This window comes from Apodemus sylvaticus, chromosome 10 (assembly GCF_947179515.1).
Source record: "Apodemus sylvaticus chromosome 10, mApoSyl1.1, whole genome shotgun sequence".
NCBI lineage: Eukaryota > Metazoa > Chordata > Mammalia > Rodentia > Muridae > Apodemus > Apodemus sylvaticus.
The window spans coordinates 93600816-93620888 of NC_067481.1; the positions used below are offsets into that span (position 1 = coordinate 93600816).

The window sequence follows — 20073 nt, forward strand, 5'->3', positions numbered from 1 at the left end:
TTTTTGAGGAAGAGACTAAATGGTAAGAATCACAGTGTCAGCACACCAACCTGGTGGGGCTAAAGGAAATGGGCATTTCCACAATTTTGCTGGTGCAAGGAAAGCTGATATAACCAGTATGAGAAGACAGGGCTTCACACCACAGTCCTGGCTGGTCTGGAACTCACTGTATAGACTAGGGCTTGGAATTCCAGAGTCTATACAGTGGGGATCTCCCTGCCTCTACTTCTTGAGTGCTGGGATAAAGTCATTTGCCACCACACGCAGATAGAAAGGATACAGGACAGTGTGTGTGGAGCTAAAACGCATGTCTGGTAGCCGCGGTGTTACTCAGTATCTGTAATTCCAGCAGCTGGGAGATTGAGGCAAGAAGATCAAGGGTTCTAGGTCCTCCTTGGCTACGTAGGCATTTGGAAACCAGCTTGGGCAACAGAGAACCTCAGAAAAGCAAAGATAAAATACTTAAGGCCTTTCACCTGCCCCATGTGTTTGGTTCTCTTCTTCCTCCTCCTCCTTCCACTTCTATAGCCTAACAAATCAAGTGCAGCTACGTGGCAGAAGCACTTAATAGAAAATGGCTGCACATAGGGACATGCTCCCAGAGTGTTGCTTAGCAGTACATGAAGGGCAACTAACAAGCATTCAGTTCAATGCTACCTTATCAACAGTGCTTGAAGCCCTTTGTGTCTTACCTCATCCCACCCTCCAGGCGACCTCAGGAGTGATGCTACTGATGAGCACATTCCTCTGAGGAAACTAGAGCAGGGTTGCTGACGCCTTTGATACTTGCAGGGAGTTACTGAGCGCCTTTTAGGAAGTGGATGGTGGTACAGGGTGCTTTGGAGACTGGGGGCTGTGTGTGCAGATTGAGAAAAAAACATTTTAAAAAGAAGGAACCCCACATCCAAGACTACAGAGCCTGGAGAATCCCGGAGGGTGAGGGAAAGGAAAGTGGCCAGTGGTGTTGAGAGTTTACTAAGAAATAATTTTAAAAAGCGCTACCCTTCTGGTTTGCGCTGACTTTGTTTCTATCAAAACTACATCACAGAATCAGAACTACTTCTACGAGATTACTTGGAATCCAATTCTACACAAATGGCAGAACCAGAGTCGTAAAAGTGTGTGAGGAAGGCGATGTAGGTTCTGTATATGTTTAAGCCCCAGGATCATGGTTGTACTAATGGAGATGCCCCAGTGACTTGTATTTAATTCTGCACCTTTACAAATTTTGTGGCTTACTCCATAATGCATACTTAGTGTAGAAATTTTGTTTTAAATTTTAAAGAAAAAATTGCAACTTTGGTGACATCCTAATTGGTCCTCTTTTCCCCATTCAGAAGGTCCCTAGCATAGCGGGTTGTTGTCGTAGTCGTATCTCTAGTGCCCGGAACAAAACTGAAGGCCATGTGGCATGGCCATCCAGCATCACCTGAGTTGTATTTCCTCCCTCCCCTGCCCCCACCTCAGCCCTAATGGTTCTTCATAATCACATTTCACTTTTCCGTTTGGTAGGAGCAGCCCAGAGAAGTTGTGGGTGTTCTACGTGACAAGGAAAACTCCACGTCTAGGCTGGCGACCTGGTTTGATCCACACGGGGTCTCCCGCGGCGTCACATTCGGAGAGGTACGGAAAGGCGGGCAGGCGCCACGCGGACGCGCTCAAGCTTGGCTGCTCCCGCTCGCCGTAGCCGCGTTTCCAACATGGCGGCTCCCCAGGATGTCCACGTCCGGATCTGTAACCAAGAGATTGTCAAATTCGACCTGGAGGTGAAGGCGCTTATCCAGGTACATATTCTTAGGCTCCTGTCCGGCTCTCGATGGCCGCCTTAGCATTCTTCAGAATATTAGCGCCGGGTCCAGCTTCCCAGGCCGGCGGTCCCGCTCCTCGGGCACCATTCGGTCGGTTCCCGGAGATCACTGACCTTCAGGGCTTTTCTTTTGCGAACTGTTGGTTCGCCCACTCCTGGCTTAACAAGCCTCTCCGGTTCCGTAGACTGCAGAGGTCCTGGGCTAGCCCGCCCACCCGCAGCCTCGGCGGTAGCCCCGCCCCTCCCACACCCACTTCCCTGAGTTAGGGACTCGGAGGGCACCCTAAGCTGCCAGGCCCGGCAGTCCCTTCCTGAAGCTAACTAACTTAACCTGGGACGTGGTTGTAATTTTTTGAGTGAAGAAATCAAATATTGTGCTAAGTCCTGTGTCAGAAGGCATGCAGTGCCAGTACTAGGGCCTGGATGGGAAAAGCGTTTTAGAGCTTCCCTACCCGGAAACAGACCGGAAAGTGAGGAGCTTATCTGGAAGCAGGTTTAAGTAGGAGACAGTAATGTAAGAAATCGAACACAAGCAAGAACAGGGAATGTAGAAATGGCTCCAGAGTTTGGGAAAAAGAACCCAGCTGCCTCAGAATACAAGCTGTGACAGCAAATAAGACACCTCTGCTGGTGAGGACTTGCCTAGCGCTGGGTTTCATCCCGTGCTGCATGAATGGGCTGTGCCTGGCTGCTGGGGTAAACTTTGCTTTACAAGCCCCTGTACAAAGGAGGGTGGGGAGTAGTGTCCTCTCCGAAGCCAGATGTACACTGTGCCACATTAGCAGTTTATCCTGTACTGTGAAGAAGTGTGATTTCGTGAGTTAAGAGAACGGGTGAAGAAACGCCGCAAACTTTACATCCCTCACACTTGACTGCTGAGATGTAAACAAAAAAATGTCTGGGCCAATTCTAGAAAAATAAACAAGATAGGGTTTATACAAGTGGGATTACCAGAGGCTGGAGGGTAAATTCAGCTTAGTGAAGAGTTAAAGTTTAGCTATGTGCAAGGCTCTGGTCTCAGTCCTCAGAGTGCATCTATACATGCATACATACATACAACAAAGTTGCTAGTGTGGTGGCTCTAGCACTTGGGAGGCACAGGCAGGATCGTCATGCATTTGGGGCCAACCTGTACTTCTGTCTTCAAAAAAGCCTTAACATCCCAAATTTTGAAAAGTTGTATTTTCATATCATAAGATGAAATTATAATATCATAATACTTTATATTATCATAAATAATAATATAGGCTAGGACTCTTGTAACCTACGTGTTTTGGGTTCTTATGGTTACTAATGAGTAAGCATAGTTGCATGCATTGTGTTCTTGTGGTGTCCAGCTATTCTGCTAAGCGGTCTATACAGAGAAATATAGCCTTGAAGTAGGCGAGATGAAGACATGGAGACACAGAGAACTTAGGTTTTCCGCGATTGCACAAATCAATGGCTATAACTAGGGTTCGAATATACCCTAAGTCTAGAGCCTGCTCTGAAACTTGGCTCTCATAATTCTGACTTTCTTTCCAGAAGAAACCCCCAACCGTCCCCAAACCGTCCTTCAACAGATACCATTCCTTAGCAGATAAAAGACAGTCTCTTCCAGCACTGGTGGAATTCTCAGCCCATCTTTAAACATTTTTGACTTGCAACAGATGGTTTGTTAAATCCATCTAAATTAGTGGAGTATTAATAAATTTGGAGTGTGCGTGAGCACCTGTGCATATTTTGCTGCTGCTGAGAGCCAGGGCCCTGAACATGCGCTGCAAGTGCCACACCGCTGAGCTGTACATGGAGCCTGCTTTTTCATATTGGGCTCGGTGTTAATCCTAAGAGGGATGAGGAAACTGAAAATGATAGGCTTGCTTTTGTCTGGAGGAGAGCAGCACTGAGCAGCACAAGATAGAGCTCAGGCAGCCGTAGCTGCGGGCTGAAGCATCTTCCTTGCTGTGCCAATGAAGGCATTTATTTCATAGACGGGAGAAAGGCCCCTCATCTCTTCATTGTCTTCCAGGATATTCGAGATTGTTCCGGACCCTTAAGTGAGCTTACTGAACTGAATACTAAGGTGAAGGAAAAGTTTCAACAGTTAAAACACAGGATCCAGGTAAGTGAGGCTACAGAACCACTGTTAGCTAGGGGTGGCTGGCGGGGGGTGGGGGTGGGGGTGGGGTGGGGGGGGGGAGCTCCGGCCTAGAAGGACTTTTGCTTGAGAGTTGACCGGGTCCTTCACATGCCACCTGGAGAGAACAGGAAACATTGTGACTGAGAGGGTGACTGGACTAACAAAGTTTGGCCCCTGCACCCTCGTTTCACACCACGTCCGTGGCTGGCGTGTCCTAGGTGCTTTCGGCACTATGACTTTGTGCGGCATCCTCCTCCCAGGTTGTGGAGTCCGCGCCCCATGGTGTGCGAGTGATCACGCCTGACTTTCACTGTGGTGCATGTGCTGTCTCAAATCACAAGAGAGCGAGAAGGAACCATGTGACTAGCAGGGCCATCTCCACTGCTGCACCCCAGGGATGAGTGCCGCGTGTCTGCCCATCGCTGGGTGGGTCTAGAACCACCTGGCTTTGCTGCACGTGGTAAATGGTATTGTCCCCAAACCGTCCTTCAACAGATGCCATTCCTTAGCAGATAAAGACAGTCTTGTCCAGCACTGGTGGAAAGTTAGCTTAGACATTGCTTCTGCCTTGAGCTGACTTCAGAATGTCAGCACTGTCACTGTACCTAGGTGATCCCCATCTCCGTTATTGCTCCCTCCATCTGAACTTTGAGAAAGCATTTTGCTTTCTCTGTGTTGCGTTTGTATGTGCCTATGTGTGGGTCCACAGCTGTTGCTCTCTGCTATGTGTCTTGGTGATGTCTTCTATTTCTTCTCTACACCCCTCCTCCCAGTAGGTAACTGCTCTGATCTGTTACTTCCACGTCTTCCCAGGGTTTGTTTCACTGATATCTTCCTGCTGTGGGAGTGGACATGCCACAACCTAACCACGTGGGGGACCTCTACCTGAACAGCCTACCAGTCTGTTTCAGGCTGTAGTTTTTGCTAGCCATTTCTTTACTAACAGGTATCCATCTGGGCTGCTTGCCTGTCTTGATTCTTAGAGCTAATTTGCTTTCTTAAAATGCCTTTCTTCAAACTCTAGAACTCTAACTACTACTGTTGCCTAAATACTTGCATGCTTACCTGGTGTTTATTTCCTTCCCTGGGTCTAAGTAATTATCCTCACCATAGATTTACACATTTGTCATGCTCCTGCCCCTGGCTCCAGCCTCTCCTTCAGCATAAATGTGTTGCTGGCATCTAGCAGGGTGATAGGCCTGTGAGCGATATCTCATCTGTGTTTCCTCAGCATTTGCATCTGGAAAACCTCTGGAGACTCAGAAAGCACTGAGGGGATGCCTATTGTATTTCAGCAAGGTTGTATGCTAATAGGAGAGAATGGGCCTCCATCTTCAGAAGTAAGCTGTTCCTACAGTTGGTCAATCTTGGGCAGGGCTATGTGTAAACATCTGATTTGCAGGGTGTTTCTTCAGCTGGAATTCAGCAGCCCGTACACTTTCATCTCTCCAGAGAGTCTGGGTTCACTGACAACTGCCAAGCGGTCTTTTCTAAGGAAACTACATTTGACTTTCCTCGCTTCTCTCTCCCTTCTTCCTTGTTGCCATTCTTCCTCTCAGCGACCCACCGCCAGGCGGAGAGAGCAGTGTAGCAACAGCTAGTGCAGTGACTGCATTGTAGGGAATGGGGTGGGGTCTAAACAAAATATTAATGCAAATAACTGGGGATAGTTGCACTTTTTTTTTTCTGAGACAGGATCTAGTGAGACAGGATCACAGTGTGTAGTTCTGGCTGTACTGAAACTCATTCTGCAAACCAGGCTGGCCTCAAACTCACAGAGATCCATCTGCCTCTGCCTTGAGCTATGGGATTAAAGGTGTGAACCACCACGCCCAGGCATGCTTTTCCTCTCCCAAATAACAGTCAGTTTTTTCTTTTTTCTGCTCTAACAATATTTGTGGGGCATAAATCTGAATATAATTTCTGAGTTGTTCAACAACGTAGGTAAGCATGTTTGTTCCAAACCAGAGTATGCAAATTTGTATAGGGTAAGTAGATTGTTATCTGAATAAACAAATATGTGGATGTTTTAGCTCTATGGCATCTTTACAGTGTGTGACACATGAGGTATTGTGGTATCTTTCCAGTGGTGAGCGCTTCGTTATCTCGGTGTTCTTAGGACCGATGCTGTTGGTCACATCTGCTGTCCTTTGCCCGTGGGAGCCCCTTCCCTTGGTGCTTAGTGATTTGGGATCATGGGTGCTCATCTCCTGCACACCTCTTCTGGAGTCTGCAGCCTGGCCAGGCCAGGACACATCTCAGTCTCCTCAGGATTGTCACAGGTCTGGGGACACTGCTTGTGTTAGTTTTGCTTCCATTCATTTCTCAAACCACTCAGGAAAGACAAATCTTCTCTCTGTCCCAAGTCCTTACCAAACAGAGTAAACCAGAATCATGTCGGCGTTTTCGCTCTGCTGGAGAGTGGGCATCCTGACCCGAGACTGTTTTATGGCTTCTGGAACCTTCTGGGTTTGCGATGCTTCCGGCTCAGCGTCAGCCTGAGGCTGCCTTCCGTGCTATGTTCACATGTGAGCTCAAGCCCCCAGAGCTCTGTTGGAGTGAAGTGCAGAGATGGACAGTGTTTGGAAACATTGATTGTGGTGCCCGCCTGGCGTTGCAGTGGATGGCCGGCCCTCGTTCAATGTTTTCTTCTTCCTTTATTTCTGCAGGCTCAAGGTTGTAGGAGTGGCAAGCCCTGCTCCGGCCAGGGCAGCCGTTCTAGAGCTGACCACACCAGCACCCAGTTTTCCTGCTCGCCTTTGGGCAGCCAGGATTTCCTTCTCTTTCTTGCAGACTTGCTTATATATTTAATGGGATTGTTGATTATTTGGGGCATGCCCCCTCCCCCTCCCAAGTGTCTGTTGTAAAGGGTGCTTCAGTTGCTTTTGTGCCTCTGCTAGAAACGGAAGCGCTCTTGGGTTTTCCTCCTGGCTAACAGCTGTCTTCCCCTCCAAGGAGCTTGAGCAGTCAGCACGGGAGCAAGACAAGGAGTCAGAGAAGCAGCTGCTACTTCAGGAAGTGGAGAACCACAAAAAGCAGATGCTCAGGTAGGCGGGGCTCCCCACAGCCACCTGCTGGGTCGCTCGCTGACTGGGGGGCTTGTACATGCACTTGTCTGATACGCCTGGCTTCATGGTGCTATAGTGACATCACTAACACGCACAGGCTGCAAGTTCTCTAGATCAGAAGTCTCAGACGTAGGAGAGGGGATAAGTGGAGTCCGCACGGGCAGTCGCAGCTGTGTGTGTTTACAACGCTCATGCCGTCTGCAGTTACCTTGTAGGTGTGGGAGCTTCGTGTGGTGTTAGTTCTTTCCTGCCCCTTTGTGAGTCCTGGGGTGGGACTCAGCTCCTCAGGTCTGTACACGAGCACCTCTGCCCTCTGAGCCATCTCCACGGCTCTGGTTCTGTTGTTGTTTGTTTACTTTTTTGAGACAGGGTCTCTTGTAGTCCAGGTTGGCCTTGAACTCAACTTGGCACCGAGGATGACCTTGAGTTTCTGATCCACTTGTCTCTGCTTCCCTGGCTGGGGTTAGAGTGTGCCTTGTTTTTCGTCCACACTAGTGTTTGGTTCAATCACTATACTGCACACATGCACTCCTAGTGAGGTCACGTGTGAGGTCTTAGAACCCTTGGTGACATAAAAAGCCATCGCCAGTGAGCCAGGCACACTTACCCCATTCACTCCCGTGTCCCTGTCTGTCTCTCCCGACAGCTGAGTGTCGCTCACACAGCTGCTGACAGTGAGACTGCAGCCGGAGAGTAGTGACACCGTAGGCAGACAGCTGTGATGTGACAGGAAAAGCTGTGGAAATCCCATCATAGCAGAGACCAGAGACAGCCGTGGAAACTGTGGAGCTGGGCAAGTGTGCCTGTGTTAACGAGACCTTTGGGGAAGGGAGAAAGTCATTCATATTGCCAGACATTGTTTAAAAAGATATATTCCCTGAATTAGAGATTAAGAAACGTCGCGAGAGTGCAGTCTTATAATGAAAGATTAGCACACAGCGGGCAGTGTCACCAGAACTCTCAATTCTGACATAAGCGTATTCACATTTCTGTGCCTCATTTACTCAGATAATGCCACCCGAAAGCTCAATTTTGGTCTGTCTTGAATAGGCTCACTTTCAGTGAGATTTTCTTGTAACAATTATTCTTAAGTAAAGTTCACCCAGTATTATGAAAGTAATCATGTTTTTTAGAGCTTAATTTTTATTATCTTGTGTGTGTGTGTGTGTGTGTGTGTGTGTGTGTGTGTGTGTGTGTGTGCACGTAAGTGTAGGTACCTATGGAGGTGAGGGACATCGAACACCCTGGAGCTGGGGTTACAGGCAGTTGTAAGTTACCTGGCATGGGTACTAGGAACGAAACTCAGGTCCTCTGGGAGAACAGTACTGGGGGCTGACCTGTCTCTCTAGCCCCCAGAGGTAATCACGTTTTTTGTTTTTGAATATTAAAAATGTGGGTTAGGGAGCTAGCGCCATTGGTGCAGCGTTTGCCTAGCATACACAAAGTCCTGGCTCTGACCTGCAGCACCACATAGACTGTGTGTATGCAGTGTAGTGAGTCACACGAAACAGCACACGAAAGTCAGCTTAGTGTGGGCGTAAAATGAAGCGTGCTGTTCCTGGTGTGGCTTAGACATTTGCAGAAAGAAAGCAGGGGCTCAAAGTTGAAGCAGCAGTTGTGTGTGTCAGCTGTCAGGTTGGTTGTGCTGTGCAGTATTTGCTTACTTCCCTCCCTAAGAAGTGGGAGCTCCCTGAAGACAGTCGCTCACTCACTCGCTCACTCGCTCGCTCGTTCAGCTCTGCACCCCTGCACCTTGGAGAACGCCTGTGTGAACAGTTTGAAGATGCAATTGGTTGTTTGAGATGACAGGTGTGGAATGGGCTAGTAGGTGCTGTGCAGGGCTCTGGGAGCCCATCTGAAAATCACCTTTAGTTCTAGCACTCAGGAGGCAGAGGCAGGAGGATTTCCATAAGTTCAAGGCCAGCCTGGTCTACACAGCGAGTTCCAGGACAGCCAGGGCTACACATAGAGATGTTGTCTCAAAAAAGAAAAAAAAAGATGGAAGGAGGAAGTTGACTCCACAGGATTGTCCTCTGACCTCCACACGTGCACTGTGGCGTGAATCGTCCTTCCCAGTCATGTACACATAGAATTTAAAAACCTTTTTTTTTTTTAAAGAAAGCCACCCTATTAGTCAAGTGCTCTGTTCGTGTACTGTATGTATGCAGGGCCTAGCACTCTTGTTTTGAGCCAGCTGTGTGAGGGTTCCAGAGCGTGGGTTGGAGTCTCAGAGGGGAGCGGTTGGCTTTTTCCATTTGTCAGGGAAGAGTGAGAATAAGTCCCACTGGTCAGGGTGCCCTGTGATGTTTGTGGTACCTGTGCTTGGTGTCAATAGGCAAAAAGTAGCACGCCCTGGAGGATGCTGAAGGACAGTGGTGCTTGTGGCTCTGTCCCTCCAGCAGGCCCTATGGGAGAAATGGTGGCCACTGGGGATGGAGGGAGATGCTAAGTCACAGTTTTCAAGGACGACACCCAGACACTTGTCAGGCCACTGTGGTCCGTGTCTAGAAAAGTACCGTGTCTAGAAAAGTGCCAAGCAGGAGAGGGACACCACAGAACATTCTAGAGACATTTCCCAGAGACTGAGAGGAGAGATGTTAGGACCTGTGCTAAAGTAGTTACCAAGAAGAGGAAGTGGTGGGAGGCGAGACTGAACTCTGCTTGTACCAGGGAGGATGAACTATTAGACGGCAGCCCAGTGGGGCCACCAGGACCTCACGTGCGACCTTCCTCTTCCAGCAACCAGACTTCATGGCGGAAAGCCAATCTTACCTGCAAGCTTGCCATCGACAACCTGGAGAAGGCAGAACTTCTGCAAGGAGGAGACTCCTTAAGACAAAGGTATTTATGTCTGTTTATCCTTCTGGGTCTGACGTCCCAGCACCAGGAGGTGTCCTTTTGTTTCCGGAACGTTTGCACTTTATGTTATTCTATAAGTAACTTTTTTTTTCTGTTTTGATACTGGGTCTCATAAGTTCCAGTCTGTTCTCAAACGTGCTGTGACCTTACAGGTGTGGGCCACCACACCGAGTCTGCACAGTTCTGGAGACATAACCAAGGGCTTTGTGCATACGCTGCAGCATCTGCCAGCCAAGTTACGGTCCCAGCCCGGACTAAATTTGAATAAATTTGGTTTGGGGTTTTTTGTTTGGTTGTTTGGTTGGTTTAGGTTTTGCAGTAACGTGGGATGAACCGAGGGCCTCAGGCACGAGGCCAGATGTTCTTCCAGCAGCCCTTCCCAGCCCTCCTACCCCGCTCCTCCCTGATAGTTTCTCAACAGACTTATTTTAACCGCACATGAGTAGTATTTATGGTACTAACCAGTCCTGTTGCTGTGTCTGCATTCTGCCTTTTCAGAGTTATATGAGATGTATCGAGGCGGGTCTTTAGTTCATTTGAAGAAGTTCTCTGGGAGTGAGCAGACATGTCTGAATCTCTCTCTACCTAGTTGCTTTACAGACTGCAATGTGGTTTCCGTTCCTCTTAGCAGGGCTTGAGAACATAGGTTCAGTGCACATCTTTAGCCACACTGACTAATGTTTTAGAAACATGCAAGCAGGTCAGTGGTGGTGGTGGTGGTGGTGCACACATTTAATCCCAGTACTTGGGAGGCAGAAGCAGATGGGCCTCTATGAGTTTGAAGACAGCTTAGTCTACAGAATGAGTTCCGGGATAGCCAGGGCTACACAGAGAAACCATGTCTTGAGAAACAAGAGAGAGGGGGGAGGGGGAGAAAGAAAAGAAAGGGAAGGAAATAAATAAATAGATACATGCATGCATGCTAGCTGGCTGTGTTACCACACACCTGTCATCTGAGTACTTGGGGTGGCTGAAGTGAGGACATTCTGCCTTCTGGACCAGCCTGAGCTACATTTGAGATCCCATCTCAGACCACAGAAGAACAGCACTGCTGTGATAGGTTAAGCATGGTGCGTTTGCCAGTGAGGCCTGTGTTGCTATTGCTCCTTCCTCTGGACTTGCAGGAAAACTACCAAAGAGAGTTTGGCCCAGACCTCCAGCACCATCACAGAGAGTCTCATGGGGATCAGCAGGATGATGTCACAGCAGGTGCAGCAGAGCGAGGAGGCTATGCAGACTCTAGGTAAGGAGGAGGGAGCTGGCCCAGAGCTCGCGCCCCGCCCCTCTGAGCAGTTCTCTGGCTCTCCCCCACTCCCCGCCCCTCTGCCTGTTTCTCTGGCTCCCCCCAACGCCCCGCCCCTCTGCCCGTTTCTCTGGTTCTCCCCCCAACGCCCCGCCCCTCTGCCCGTTTCTCTGGTTCTCCCCCACGCCCCGCCCCTCTGCGGGGTTCTCTGGCTCCCCCCCAGCGCTCCGCCCCTCTGCCTAATTCTCTGGTTCTCCCCCACGCCCCCGCCCCTCTGCCCGTTTCTCTGGTTCTCCCCCAAGCCAGGCCCCTCTGCGGGGTTCTCTGGCTCTCCCCCACGCCCCACCCCTCCGCGGGGTTCTCTGGCTTTCTCCACCCAGAGCTTCCCAAGCGTGTCCTAGGAGATGAGGAGACAGCTTACTCCGGTGGGGAGACGTTCTGCCTCTCCTCTTCCTCCAGTTACTCAGCTGTGCTAGACACACTGTGCGCCATCAGTGCCTCCCAGAGGAAGCATCTCTAGGCTCCAGTGCATGCAGAGCTGGCCGGCCTCTCTGGAGATGGTGTCAGCAGTGCTCAGGAGGGGTCCGAGAGTCTGGTTTGCAGTTCACGGGTCTAGGATTGCCAGACAGGTCTGGGAATTAGGGCCACTGGCAAGACCGTTCCTGTGAGTTCCTTTGAAGTGTGCCAGTCAGTGGCCAAGGAGAGGCTGCTTGACAACACTGCATTCCTGCCAAGCGCCTTCCTGCCATGGCCCCCTGTGGAGAATTCGCCTCTCTGGGGCCTTTCAGTGTAGGAAACAGGAAAGGAGCATGGTGTTCATAAGACTTCACATGTCCACCAAAGTAGACGACTAGGTGTGGTGAACTCGTGAACACCCTGCCCTCACAGCTGTCGCTCAGCCATCTTGCTTCATTTCTACCCATAGTTCATCCTCTACCACAGACATCCAGGAAAATAGCTCAACACATCTCCAGGGTTAATAATAAGGGGATTGGAGAGATGGCTCAGCGGTTAAAAGCAGGAAGTGCTCCTGAAGAAAACCCAAGTTCGGTACCCAGAAGTTGTGTCAGGCAGCTTCCAATTGTGTATAACTCTGTAGGCATCTGGGCTCACAAACATACACCCACACAGATACACACAGAGTTAACAAAAATAAGACTAAATCTCACACACACACACACACACACACACACCAGCTCCCACACAGATACGCACAGTTAACAAAGATAAGACTCTAACACACACACAAACACACACATGCACGCACGCGCGCACGCACACACACACCCCGGCTCAGGCACTGGCCTGCTGACAGCCAGCCGCAGCTTCTGGTCTTTATTACCTGGAAGCACGGTCTGACTCCAGCTCCTCCCCCTTCTGCTGCAGTTAGCTCTTCACGGACTCTCCTGGATGCTAACGAAGAGTTCAAGTCCATGTCAGGAACCATCCAGTTGGGCCGGAAACTCATCACAAAATACAACCGCCGCGAGCTGACGGACAAACTTCTCATCTTCCTCGCCCTGGCCCTGTTCCTCGCCACGGTCCTCTACATCGTGAAAAAGCGCCTCTTTCCATTTTTGTAAGGAGAGCCGCCAGCGTTGGCCTGTGCACTCCTGCTTCAGGACCTGGACTCTGAGGACTGACTGGGCTGCCAGTCTGGGCTTCCCCTCTGGCTTGCTCGCTTTCTCAGGGGCTCAGTGAACCCAGCAGAGGGAAACACAACAGCCCAGCCTCCTGCCAGAGGGCGTGGCAAGGGCGTGTGGAATAGAGGAGACTGGAACCTTCAGGACTGAGGCGCTCCAGCTCACCCTGCTTCCAAGGACTGTGGCTGCCACCCAGAGCGCTTCACCTCTGGGACGTGGTGCACCTCCCGTCGCCGTGTCCAGGAGTGTGAGCTCTGAGTCTGGTGGAGGGAAGAGAGGAGAGGCCTGTGAGAGGGAAGGTGACAGTAGCTCATGGCTGTTCGCCGAATAAACCTCATTTATTTAATAGAGTGGTATATGCTTAATATTAGAAGATATCTCTGTGGCCATGTGCATGCCTCCTCGTGTTCTGATTCCTAGGACATGAAGCTAGATTACTCATTCGACAAGGAGTTACTGCGGCAAAGGGAGGGCTCAGAGGTTAAGAACACTGGCTACTCTTTCAAAAGACTAGGGTTCCATTCCCAGCACCCACATGGTGGCTCACAACCACCTCTAACTCCAGTTCCAGGGACCTGATGCCCTCTGTAGGCCCAGGCAGGCACATAGGGCACGTATATACATAAGGCAAGCACTCATGTGCATACTTGTTTTTTAGTTTATTGAAGGGGAGAGAGATGCCTCAGTGGTTAGAGGTGCTTGCCAGTAAGTCTGCCGTCCTGAGTTCCTTCTGCCCCACCGGTAGAAGGAAGGAGAAAACCAGCTCGAGGGAATTGTGCAGCCATGGCGTGTGCTGCGTCCCTACGTACACAACATAGAAAAATGGTAAAGAAGCATTCCTAGCCATCACCAGACATTGCGCACGTGCTTGGAAAGCTGACCCCTCCCTCCAGCAGCAACAGAAGAGGTGCCAGCGAGAGGGACCAGAGAGGGACCGCTGGAGCAGCCCACGCCAGCGTCTCTAATGCCTGGCAGGGCCTGGGGCATTGCAGGGTCTGAGGAATGCTGACTCCCTTCTCTCTGGTGCACACTAAACGTGCCAGAGTGAGAAGCCAGTACTGTCGGCACCCAGCTGTGCCCAGTTCTGTCCATGCCCCAGGTACAGGCTCCCAGCTAGGTCAGCCCCAGAGGTCCCCTGTGCTGTCAGTCTGACTGGTTTGCCCTTGAGGTCACAGCCCTGGAGGGTCTGGCGGCTAAGTGAGTGGGAGATCACAGGCCCGGAACTAGAAATGGTCGGACCTCATGGCCCTAAGCAATTTACCTCACTTTGCTGTGATTTTCCCGCTCCACACAGTGGAAGTCAGAATCCAAGCAGGGCTGGTGCGGACAAAGGGGAAGCGGGAAGTAGTGGGTGTGGCACGAATCAAGAGGCAGAGCCTTTGTTGTGAAGGGACAGGTCATCCTGGGACCAAGTGTGTGCAGTTGGCTATACACATCTGACTGATTTACTGAGTACATTGTAAGTAGAAGGGTGTGTGTGTGTGTGTGTGTGTGTGTGTGTCACGGTAGGTGATGGAAACTCCTGGCCCACTAGTGCAGGATCCCACTATGCACTCACACTGAATAGTCCGTCTCCTGGCTGGGAATGCTCCTAAGGCAGTCATGGTGGATTGCATATACAGAGAGCAAGTACTGTGCACACCCAAGTCGTTGGTTCCATCATGGTAGTGTGGAGCAGAATGACATGAGATTTTTGTAAATATGGTGTGTGACTAAAAACCCATGAACTATTCAGTTCTGGAATTTTCCATTTTATATTTTCATCTGTGGTTGGCCATAGATAGCTAAAGCCACAGATAAAGTATGTAAAGGAGGACTTAATACAACACACACCACATACACACATACAAACACATCACAAATACATCATACAGACATACACCACCCAGACACATATACCACAGACAGACACACATACCACACATATACACACACCATACAGATATATACCACATACACACATCACACAGACACATACCATATACACACACGCCCACTAAACCCCCACACACATACACACACACACACACACACACACACACACAGACATTCTTAATTCTTGACCTCCAAAGGCACTTGGAGGTGCAAACTATGCACACAAATCATAGAGCGGCAGCGACGGGAAGCTCCCACTCAGAGTCCAGCTGTACATGCGGCAGGTGGGTGTTCTCAAGCAGAGATTTGTCTTGTCTTAACATTTCTTTTTACTCTCCCCACAAATTGTCAACATCCTCAAGTTGGTGGAAATGTGTGGGCTCTGCGCTCCCTAAAAGTGTCCCTTTGGCCCTTTTACTTGCCTCCTGAAACCAGAGTCTTATTTGACCTATTTATATGAGTCACCAAGACCTGGTCTTGAATCTCCATCACAGCCTGACTCTTCCTCACCAGGTTAGCTGTGCAAAAAGTGGCCTTCGGCGCTCAGCCAGGAGGGGGCAGTGTTCACACTTAACTCTGCACTCCTGCAGTAGTAGAGCTATCTCCATTGACTGAAATACTCTAAAGGCTACCTTAAAGGGGGGGGGGGGAGTTGAAAAAAAAAGGCAACTAAATACACAAGGCCCCCCTGTGATTTGGTTGGGTTATGTTCTGTAAGTTCCTTTAATATTCAATTAAACAATAAGGCAAGCTCACATGCTACATTTTTGATTGGCCAGTGGTAATGGAGTTAAAATCCAGAGCAGCCTTCAAAGGACTCTTCATTCCAGAGGCATTTTGCTGAGCACCCTGTCTGCCGCCTTCATGTGTCGTGGAGCTGCAGCATGTGGGCACGCTGAGCAGATGCACACGCTAAATATGTCCTCCTGTCAGAAAATTCAGCAAGCTTTCTGTATCCTTGGGTTCCCCATCTGCAGATTTGATCAACGTTACATTTAAAAAAAAATTAAATTAAAAAGAGGCTGAAGAGATGGCTCGCAGTTAAGAGAACTGACTACTCTTCCAGAGGTCCTGAGTTCAATTCCCAGCAACCACATGGTAGCTCACAACCATCTGTAATGGGATCTGATGTCCTCTTCTGGGGTGTCTGAAGACAGCTACACTGTACTCATATATATATGATAAATAAATCATTTTTTAAGAATTGAAAACAACATCTAACCATATCTGTGTGGCAGAGGCCTGTTCCAGACTCCTGACTCTGAGTGGCATTATCTACATAAAACAACAAAGTCACCATCCATTCCCATCTCCTCCCTTTGCATCTTGTGCACCTCAGAGGCTGGAGGAAGGTCAGTCACTGCCTCAGAGGCTGGAGGAAGGTCAGTCACTGCCTCAGAGGCTGGAGGAAGGTCAGTCACTGTCTCAGAGGCTGGAGGAAGGTCAGTCACTGCCTCAGATGCTGGAGGAAGGTCAGTCACTGCCTCAGAGGCTGGAGGAAGGTCAGTCACTGCCTCAGAGGCTGGAGGAAGGTCAGTCACTGCCTCAGAGGCTGGAGGAAGGTCAGTCACTGCCTCAGAGGCTGGAGGAAGGTCAGTCACTGCCTCAGATGCTGGAGGAAGGTCAGTCACTGCCTCAGAGGCTGGAGGAAGGTCAGTCACTGTCTCAGAGGCTGGAGGAAGGTCAGTCACTGCCTCAGATGCTGGAGGAAGGTCAGTCACTGCCTCAGAGGCTGGAGGAAGGTCAGTCACTGCCTCAGAGGCTGGAGGAAGGTCAGCCACTGCCTCAGAGGCTGGAGGAAGGTCAGTCACTGCCTCAGAGGCTGGAGGAAGATCAGTCACTGTCTCAGATGCTGGAGGAAGGACAGTCACTGTCTCAGAGGCTGGAGGAAGGTCAGTCACTGTCTCAGAGGCTGGAGGAAGGTCAGTCGCTGCCTCAGAGGCTGGAGGAAGGTCAGTCACTGTCTCAGATGCTGGAGGAAGGTCAGTCGCTGTCTCAGATGCTGGAGGAAGGTCAGTCACTGCCTCAGAGGCTGGAGGAAGGTCAGTCACTGTCTCAGATGCTGGAGGAAGGTCAGTCACTGTCTCAGAGGCTGGAGGAAGGTCAGTCACTGTCTCAGATGCTGGAGGAAGGTCAGTCACTGTCTCAGTTTGCAGGATTTTCATGTGCACATACAAACCAAGTGTGGTTTCCTCCTGTCAATCTATTCTAACTTAGTTTGTAGCCTGGCCTGAGGTCCTGGGAGCAGGAGTCATTCTCTCCTTCCTCACTGTCCTTTCTCCCTTCACCCACCCCATCTTCTTGGAGCCTTGTAGCAAACCAGGAAGCAAGACTGAGCCAGTCATTCTGGGACTATCGAATTGCTGGCTGTAGATGACCTCTAATGCCCAGGGGGAGATTTAATTTAAAGGGCTTTGAGGAACAAAGATATTTTAGAAGGCTTGTTAGGGGGATTCTTCAAGCAGGGCTTCTCTGTAGCCCTGGCTGCGCTGGAGCTCACCCTGTAGACCAGGCTGGCCTCAAACTCCCACCTCTCTCTCCTGAGAGCTGGGATTAAAGCTGTGTTCCAATCTTGAAGAGTTGTTTTTTTTTTTTAAGACATCAATATAAATTAGTTTTCCTCCTGGGTTAACAGTGGTCTTCCCTGAGCCAATGGTGGTCTTCCCTAGGCCTCTACTCACAGCTTTGGCCTAGCTGCAATTGAGCAAGGGTAGAATAAAAATAGCTATAGCTATCTAAGAGATAGACAGTCTGGTGGTGCTGTCAGGGATGAAGGGCTGCAGCCTGGGGCTGGGGGATGTTATCACACCACTCTCCCACCAGCCTCCAGCAGTGGGCTCAGGATACCCGAGTCACCCAGGGACCCACAGCATTGGGCACGGTGCTTATGTACTTGGCTTTTTAAATGGAACATGGTAGCAAGATCAGGGAGACCTGAGTCCTAACTGTACTCTCCTGGCCTGTGTCCCAGGACTGTACTGTAGTCCTTGCTTGTGACTAGGGTACCTCTAGACAGGAACAGTGTCTCAGAAGTCCCTGGAGGATCACAGGATAAATACAGCAGCTGCCCCCATGCCAGCTGCCCCCACATCATGTGTGCAGGGACTTTTATGGTCACCACCCAGCAAAAGCAAATGGCTTCATTCCTCTTTGTTATTTTGGGTAAAATGTGCTTAAATAAAGAAGATGCTGCAGTTGGAGAGGAATCAGGACCAGGTATGATGGAGAATCTTTGGCCGTCAACTTGACTGGATCTGGAATCAACTAAGATGCCTCTGGTGAGTCTGTGAGGGGCCTTCCTGGGGGAAGGAGTAACTGAGCCGGAGGCACAGTGTGGCAGAGGCTTCTGGGAGTCACTCAAATGTAAAGAACTGAGGGGAGCGCTGTGCTCTTGCCTGCCTACTCTGCTTGCTGGTGAGTGCATCTGCACAGCTGCTGCCTTTGCCTCAGAACGCAGTTTCTCCACTTCTAACATAGAGTGGACAGCAGTGGCTCTCTAGGATTCCTCCTGTCCTTCAGCACCAGGGCACCCAGCCTTGTGGACTAAGCGACTACCAGGCTCTCAGCTTCTCCAGTGTGCATGCAGCCACTGTTGGGCTGCACAGCCGCCACTATGGAATCAGCTCTAGCAAAGGCCCTCTAGAACGGGTTCTAGGCCATTTCCAGAACACTGGTTCTGTTCCTCACTTGTGAAGTTCTCATTCTGCCTCTCCATCTTTTCTCCTTCCCCTGTGATCTTGTCTGCTGGCAGGGTATCCCTAGATAAAGTGAAATCACAAAGTAGCAAAGTAATAGGGACTGAAGTATGAGCAAATAGTCAGTTTTCATTGACGGCTTGATTGGTATGACCCTCCCAAAAGTAAATCCACAAGGGTGCTCTCAACCAAAATGTCATGGTCTCAAACAAAGGCTCCTGGCACCTATAAAAGGTGCTTCCCTGGTGTATATAGTCAGGATTCCCTAGAGAAACTACTTATAGAAAGATGTGTGTGTGTGTGTGTGTGTGTGTGTGTGTGTGTGTGTGTGTGTGTGTGTAGAGAGAGAGAGAGAGAGAGAGAGAGAGAGAGAGAGAGAGAGAGTTTGTATATGATTGGCTCAGGGAGTGGCACTATTTGGAAGTGTGGCCTTGTTAGAGTAGGTGTGTCACTGTGGGCATGGGCTTTAAGACCCTTGTCCTAGTTGCCTGGAAGTCAGTCTTCTGCTAGCAGCCTTCAGATGAAGATGTAGAACTTTCAGCTCCTCCTGCACCATGCCTGCCTGGATGCTGCCATGTTCCCATCTTGATGCTAATGGACTGAACCTCTGAAACTGTAAGCCAGCCCCAATTAAATATCGTCCTTCTAAGAGTCACCTTGGTCATGGTGTCTGTTTGTAGCAGTAAAATTCTAAAAGAATTTTCTGTCTATCTGTCTATCTATCTACCTATCTATCTATCTATCTATCTATCTTATCTATCTATCTATCTGTCTATCCTTCAATGAGAGCTGATTGGCTATTCATACTTCATTCACATTAATTTGATATTCTGTGAATTTACTTTGTATAACTATACAGTCAATATATATTGAGAGAGAGAGAGAGAGAGAGAGAGGGAGAGAGAGAGAAAGAGAGAGAGAGAGAAAGGGACTTTATAAAATGATTTATGGGCTTTGGTCCTACTAATCCAACAATGCTGCTTATGAATTGAAAGCCCAAGAATGCCAAAGTTGTCAGTCCACGAGGTTGGATATCTCAGCTGGTCTTTAGGATCTTCAGGTCAGAATCCTGAGGAAGCCGGTTCTAATGCCAGTGGGAGATGGACTCACTAGTGAGGCTAAGGTAAGCAGAGCCCTCCATGTCCTTCCGGCAGAAGGCATGGTGGGTTAGAGGTGGGTCTCTCCACCGCAAGGATCCAGGTTGGAGTTGGATCTTCCCACTTCTGATTAAGCAAAAGTCCCTGACAGGTGTGCCCCTATTTTGGGTTTTCATTAATTCCAGATGTAGTCAAGCTGACAACAAGAGTAGCAACCACATCTGGCCATCTGCCTCCATGAGGTGGTTGCTTAGAGGACCAAGTGTGGTTGTAGGCGTGCCAAGCTCCTGAGTGGCGCTTCTGTCCATCCTACTCTTGGTAGATGTGCAGCTGGGGACACCAATGTGTCCTGAAGATGGAAGGGGACAATCACACTCCCTCCTCAGGTCCCACAGCCTGGCTGTCCTTAAGCTGGACAGATACATTAAAGGGTAGGAAGTGCCTGTGGGGGTCCCATGTGACTCCACACAGATATCTCTGCGCCCCTTAGAAACACTACAGAAGGGGTGGCAGAATGGATGTACAGCCGTGGGCTAGCAGAAAATTCTGAAAATCTCTATATTACTGAAAGAGGTCCAGATTCAACAAAAAACCCATCAGAATTCCATGGACATTTTTGTACAGAGCTGGAAACAAAAATCCTAAAATTTATATGGAAACAACAATA

General features: G+C 49.7%; 1 protein-coding gene across 2 annotated transcripts; it reads left to right on the top strand.

The window, feature by feature from the left end:
• The first annotated feature begins 1500 nt into the window (after positions 1-1500).
• On the top strand, positions 1501-13085 carry Bnip1 (BCL2 interacting protein 1). Of its 2 annotated transcripts, none has more exons than XM_052195587.1 (6): positions 1501-1784; positions 3816-3908; positions 6882-6973; positions 9734-9835; positions 10978-11096; positions 12483-13085. In XM_052195587.1, exons 1-6 carry the CDS (start codon positions 1701-1703, stop codon positions 12677-12679), a joined length of 687 nt encoding a protein of 228 aa, XP_052051547.1. In that variant the 5' UTR covers positions 1501-1700; the 3' UTR covers positions 12680-13085. The 2 variants fall into 2 exon arrangements, with proteins under 2 accessions (XP_052051547.1, XP_052051548.1); XM_052195588.1 differs by lacking the exon at positions 1501-1784 and adding an exon at positions 2462-2503.
• The last annotated feature ends 6988 nt before the right edge of the window (positions 13086-20073 follow it).